The 6,973-nt window shown below is 34.1% G+C and overlaps 1 protein-coding gene across 1 annotated transcript; it reads right to left on the reverse strand.

Moving 5' to 3' along the window:
- Window positions 1–1,156: 1,156 nt before the first annotated feature.
- On the reverse strand, window positions 1,157–1,606 carry LOC121810312. The gene has a single exon (XM_042211109.1). It carries the CDS (start codon window positions 1,604–1,606, stop codon window positions 1,157–1,159), a length of 450 nt encoding a protein of 149 aa, XP_042067043.1.
- Window positions 1,607–6,973: the final 5,367 nt, after the last annotated feature.

Genomic DNA, 6,973 nt, shown 5'->3' on the forward strand with positions numbered 1-6,973 from the left:
CTGGCACGGACGGCGGTGGCGCCAACCGCCACCGCTGCGGATGCTCTTACTTTCTTATTCTCTCCTGTCTCCACATAAAAGACTTTGTTTTCACTCCATCTCTAAGTAAAAATCTTATTTGACCTTTTCCATCTGTCCCTAAATAAGAGTGAAATATTACAAACGATATAAACTCCAAATTTCATCTACTTACTTCTTCTTATAAAACTAATATATATAAATACAACTTATATTCCATTAAACATCATTTCTTAAAACCAATAACATAACAAAATATAGTAACTCTTTATTTTGGAACTGAGGTCAAACAAACTGATCAATTGGAACTGAGGTCAAACAAACTGATCATGTCCAAAACGCCATCTAATTACTTTGACATCTTTCAAAGACAACCAGTCATGACTACCTACTTAGACTAGTTAAATGTAGAAATCGTGAGCCAATAATTGCATTTCCAAGATCATTCCATGTGTTAGGAAAGAGTAATGATAAACAACCAAATTTTGTACGACCAAAAAAAGTTTATACTATTAGTAATTTGAAGTATTAATTACATATTAAAATAATAAATATAGTTAATGGATAAGTTAAAAAAGACTTGATTAGTCTTTAGCCTCATTTTCAAAAAAAAAATTATATTTGAATAGCCTCTATATTAATTTTCAAATTTAAATTAAAGTATGCATTAATTACATTTATGGTTCTGAAAAAGTAAAAAATTTATACACAAATCATTAATATAATCACAATATTATGCATGTTTTATGTACGCCCATATATTTTAATTAAATGCATAAATAAACTCATTTTTTTTAAATAAACTAGTTTTTAATTGTACAAAATTTGATCAGATAGATTAGGAAAGAGTATAGTATTCCCATTTCTTGTATAGCCGAAATATTAATTCAACTTCCAATTCCAAACAACTAAATTGATCAATATAGAACTTGAGCCACTCTTTCGAAAAACTCATGACTGCAAATAAATTGAGAAAAATTTAATAATCCGAAGCACACATCCCAGATCGAATTAGTACAAATATTTTTCTATTCATTTTGTCTTAATTTCAATATCTCAAAAGATTATTATTAATATACATATTTCATCATTTTGTTTCATTTTAATACACAAAAGCGGCAAACGACATCTACCCAAATCACCAATCCTCGCCGCGAAGCTGCCGGAGAACTCTGCCGTGCGGAGAGTCCGGATCCCCTCGCATCGCATTCATCCGAAATATCTCCGCCGCCCTCCTTAGCGCCTCCTCCGCCGTGTCCAGCTGCTCCGGCCGCCACACCCCCTCCCCCCAATTCCCATCGTAGCCGACGCTCTCGCTCTGCGCCGTCCCATCCGTCGCCTGAGTCACCGGCTTCCTCGTATCGCAAACCTCGATCTCCGACAGCGGAGACGCCTTGTGGTGCTCGTAATACTCCTTGTTGTCCCTCTCCTGCTCCTCCCGCTGCGTTTTCCGGTCCACTCCATCCTCCTCCTCCGGCCACGGGCTGCCGTCGATCCCCGCGCACGAGCTCCGCCGCTTCTGCTGCCCGAAGGGTCGGGCATAGGCCCCACGCCGCTTGATACGAGACATATCTTCTATATCTCCCATAATTTAGTAATTAATATCTTTATAGTATATTTTGCTTAGTTGGTTAAGATTAGATTAGATTTATTTGTCGAGGATTCGACATTATAAATATGTGGGAATATTTCATAATTATCAATCAAGAAATAAAGACATTTACGCTAGTTTCCCTTCTTCTTCAATATCAAACCCTAGTTCCTATCGTCGTTGATCGTCGGGCAAGGATCCCGCGACTTCACGGGGAATTGATCATAGTTCTTGTCGTGTGCGATCGACGGGCAAACGTTCCCGCGACCTCACGGAGGAATTTGTGCGAGGTCAAGGAGTAAATCCTTAACACCGCTGGACTCCAGCTTCGGCGCTTTCTCTATCGGGGACTTCGGAGGAGTGTATGTTTCGTTGTCTTTGCTCGTTGGCTCGTGCTTCGGCGGTCGCCGCCGCTTCTCGTCTTGCATCGCATCCGTAGGATACACATCCTTAGTAACAAGGATAATCAATTTATTCAAACCATCCAACATTGAGAATTATTAAAAAAATATGCAAACAATATATAAGAACAACTCATAAAAACAAAATCGAAAAAACTTGGTCAAAATCAATGTTTTAAAAATTGGACCGGTGAGTGAACCGATGAAGCTACTAGTTCATAGTCCAATCGGTCCAATCGGTTTGATTACTAGTCGAACCATTATACTGTTATAAATGTATATATATTATTAAATAATATATAAAATATATTTAATTTAGTGAATGATAAAATATATAATATTAATAGTATATCCCAAAAACATTACACCTCTACATATAAAATTTTAGTGAATGATAGAACTTTATTATTTTTTATCAATAAATATAATTAAATACATAAATTTTAAGTTATTGTAAATAAAAAATTAATATTTTATGTATAAAAATAAATAAGTTCATATTATTTTAAAAAAATTATTATGGAAAAATAATTTTATACGTAAAGATATCTAAATAAACATGAATTAAAAATATATGTTTAGTAAACAATATTAAACTATAATTAATAATATATATTGTGAATAATATAAGTAATTAGCGATACATAATTAAAGTTGATGATAATTAAATATCATAATTAGTACTAATTACTTTGCTATTAAAAGAATTATTAATTTATATATATATATATATATATATATATATAATATTTCATGTTTAATAGTATAAGAAAAACTACTGTTTATGTTACATTCAAGAAGTCTTTGTGGTGTAGTGGTAGACTTGTTGCTAAGTTTGTCTAGAGGTCTTGAGTTCAAGCCTTATTAAGGCAAAAATTTTTAAATAAAATTTTGAAAGGCATTTAAACCGATTTTCGGTTCCCAGTCTAAACCGGCGGGTCACGACGGTTTGATGTATAACTGGTTTATAGTGCCAATCGGATCGCGTACCGGTTCGTGGTCCGACCGGTCGAACCGACCAGTCCGGTCTGGCTTTTAAAACATTGGTCAAACCAGATAATCTATACAATATACAAAATTTTGAAAGGCATTTAAACCGATTTTCGGTTCCCAGTCTAACCGGCGGGTCACGGCGATTTGATGTATAACTGGCTTATAGTGCCAATCGGATCGCGTACCGGTTCGCGGTCGAACCGTCCAGTCCGGTCCGGCTTTTAAAACATTGGTCAAACTAGATAATCTATACAATATATAAAAGGGAAGTTTTGGAGATATTTACAAGAATGTCATCTTAAATAAAAAAAATACTTACAATTTAATTAAAACTGTTTTTAAAATTAGTTTCTATGTTATAGATGTGATTTACAGCCATTCCAATTTTCTTTATCTAAAATTGGAGTAAATTTACTGTTATACTCTACTAATGCCATTTGACTAGACAGTTACCTATTGGTTATAAAACTTTATTCAAAGTTAATTTATGGTTATACTCCACTAAGAGCATGTCCATCGGTGCTCTTGCGCAAGGACGGCGTCCGTGCCGTCGGCAAGAGCAGACCCCTGCTCACCGCTGTGCTCTTGCCAACGGCACTGCCCTACTCGATGTATAGAGCACGTCCGTGCCAACAGCAAGAGCACGAGCAGTCGACGTGGCATGCTCTGGTTGGCCGTTGATTTATCATTTTTTATTATTAGTTTCTATGTTATAGATGTGATTTATGATCATTCAAATTTTCTTCATCTGAAATTGTAGTAAATTTACGGTTATACTCCACTAATGCCATTTGACTAGAAAATTACCTATTGGTTATAAAACTTTATTCAAAGTTAATTTACGGTTATACTCCACTAAGAGCATGTCCATCGGTGCTCTTGCGCAAGGACGGCGTCCGTACCGTCGGCAAGAGCAGACCCCTGCTCGCCGTTGTGCTCTTGCCAACGGCACGACCCTGCTCGATGCATAGAACACGTCCGTGCAAACGCAATAGCACGAGCAGTCGACGTGGCATGCTCTGGTTGGTTTATCATTTATTATTATTTTTTTAAAAAAATTTGAAAAATCTGAAAAATTCAGATTTAATAAAAAAAATCTCACTTCCTAATAAAATATATTCGTTTTTTCCACACTTTTAATTTATTTTTTCATTATTTTTACCCCAAAATTCATACTTTCATCTATAAATACTCTCATTTCAAACACAAAAAATGACACTATACCAAACAACTCTCTCAATCTCAATTTTTAGGATTTTTTTAATTTTTAGGATTTTAATTATGTAACTTTTAATTTTTTAGTAATTTGTAATAGTATTTCGCGTATTATTGATGCATTTAATATTATGAAAATGTTTTTAGTAATTGAAGTATTTAAATTAAATAATAGAATGGTGGGACCATTGCGCATGCTATTGCGGAAGAGCATGAATATAGGTGTTGTGCTCTTGTCAAAGACTGGGAGTAAAAAATTAATAAAAGTGGGTCTGGGCCCATACGCATGCTCTTTGGCAAGAGCATGGATGAGGATTCTCTAATGCCATTTGGCTAGAAAGTTATCTATTGGTTATAAAACTTTATTCAAAGTTATTAGTTTCAATTGCGCCCTTTTCGTTTTTCTTCTCGATTTGCAGAGGCAAGCGATTGAGTGGGAGAACGGGGAAAGGATGAACTACAATTGCAAGTGAGGGTTCGCCTTGAATTTCGGTTGAATTTGTGTAGATTTAGAGGCTTTGCATTCCTTTTTTGTTGATCTTATTTTTATGGGTCTGTGATTCTAAATTTTGCAGTTGCATCAAGGGTTAAGTGCATAATATTTTAGCTTATAAATATGTCATTTAAAGGCTGGATATCCACGCATACCTACTTACCTTATAGAACTCAAGCATACCATTTTTGGTCTTACAATAGGAAGAAGGCTTCATGTCATGGAACCATTCCACACCATGCTCAGTGAGCTCAAGGCTTCCTTAATTTCTTTGGTTGGCTAATTTTATTCTTTTTAATTATGTTTTCATTCCTTTTTCATTTTATTAATTATATTTTTCTTTTCTTAACATTTTCTTAATTATATTTTTTTGTTTTTTTTCATTCATTTTTATATATCAATTTTGATACATCGTATTTGTTTTTAACATTATTTGACTTATTGGTATTCTTTTTTTTAGTTATATTTTTCATTTTTTTCCATCCATTTTTATCCGTTACTATGTTTTCTTTTTTAGATTGATGTTACCACCATTTTCTTTCTTTTTGTTTTTAATAATTATAATATTTTTTCAATAGTAATGATTAGATTTTTAGTCCATCTATGTTATTTAAAGGACGTTGAGTCATATGAAAGGATTATTCTATTGGTAAATTTAATGTATAATTTAATTTGTTTTTAATTTTATTGAAAACTATACAAATCGTTAGGCGAAAGTAGCTATACATATTGATTATTGATTTTGTGCATTGCAAATTGATTTTATTCTTTATTTTATTGTAAAACGGCGAAAGTAGCTATACATATTGATTATTGATTTTGTGCATTGCAAGTTGATTTTATTCCTTATTTTATTGTAGTTTTAGGTGAGGCGGGGGGCTTTAAAGATGACAAACGAGTTATTTTACCTATGAGTTCTGTTGAAGAGTGACTTGTGAAAAATTGAAAGTTTTGGTTTAAGTTTATATTGACAAGGTTAATTTTAATTTTAAAGTAGTTTATAAAGAAGTTTTTAAAATGATGAGTATTATCCATTGTGATATATTTTTATCTTCCTACTCCATGATTTCATGTTAAATATTATATTATGTGATTTATTTATTATGTTTCAATGTTGATTTTTATAGATTTTTTATTCTCATATAACTAAAATTGTTAGTCATATTGTTCATTATTAATATTGATTCTAATTTTATTTAATTAATTTATAATTAAAAATTAATATTTTAAAAATATATTAATACGTGGGCGTCATACTAGTAGGGGAGTTTTGATGGATATGCATAAATCACTAAAATTTACAGTTATTCAAAATTAATACAGTACTTCTTCCTCGACGGCGTGGATAGCTGGATCAGCAGTTCTGCTGGAGGTGGTGGCAGCCGCGTAAGCTCTGCGGAAACAGAGTGCGGTTGAATTTGGCGGCGGCGAGAGTGAATCTGGATTGCATTTTTCCTCTTAGTAAATTATGCTGTAAGATATTGATCGGAGATGATGTTGTGCAAAACAATGAGAACTCGATGAAAGGAAATCGTGAATGGAATTTTATTGAATCTTGAAGAGTAATTTTTATTCTACAACTTGGAAAAACTTGAAAAACAATTCCCTCTCAATTCCCTTTAATAGGCGCCAAAATAAAAAACTAACTAACAAAATTTAAATCCTACGGCTAGGATTTAATCATCACTTAAAACCCTCATCTAACGGCTCCTGAGTCTTCCCGCCTTCATTGCTTAGATGAATCTTTACTGTCCCCTGCACAAACTCACCAGCTTCAAGCATAATTCGAACGTCTCCTTTGGTAGTGGTTTGGTTAACATATCTGCAGGGTTCACTGCTGTGTCAACCTTGAATAGCTTCACCTTGCATTCTCTACTTCTTCCCTCACGATATGCATTCGCACATCTATGTGCTTGCTACGTTCATGGAATACTTGGTGCTTTGCTAAGCTCAAGGCACCATTGTTGTCACAGCCAATGGGGACTGCTTCTTGCTCCACCCCAAAGTCAACAGCTATACCTTTCAACCAAGAACTCTCCTTAACCGCAGCTGTCAATGAAATATACTCTGCCTCAGTTGTTGAGAGAGCTACCACATTTTGTAATCCTGATTTCCAACTAACAGCTGCTCCATACATTGTGAAGATGTACCCAGATTGAGACTTTCTGGTGTCCACACTCCCAGCAAAGTCACTATCACAAAAACCAATCAGAGCCTCCTTCTTATCATACTCACTGCTCTTGAATAAGATTCCCAAATTCC

This window comes from Salvia splendens, chromosome 7 (genome assembly GCF_004379255.2).
Source record: "Salvia splendens isolate huo1 chromosome 7, SspV2, whole genome shotgun sequence".
Taxonomy (NCBI): Eukaryota; Viridiplantae; Streptophyta; class Magnoliopsida; order Lamiales; family Lamiaceae; genus Salvia; species Salvia splendens.

What these genes read in the sequence shown, in the direction of transcription:
- LOC121810312 (XM_042211109.1), bottom strand. Translation starts at nt 1,606, where the DNA reads ATGGGAGATATAGAAGATATGTCTCGTATCAAGCGGCGTGGGGCCTAT.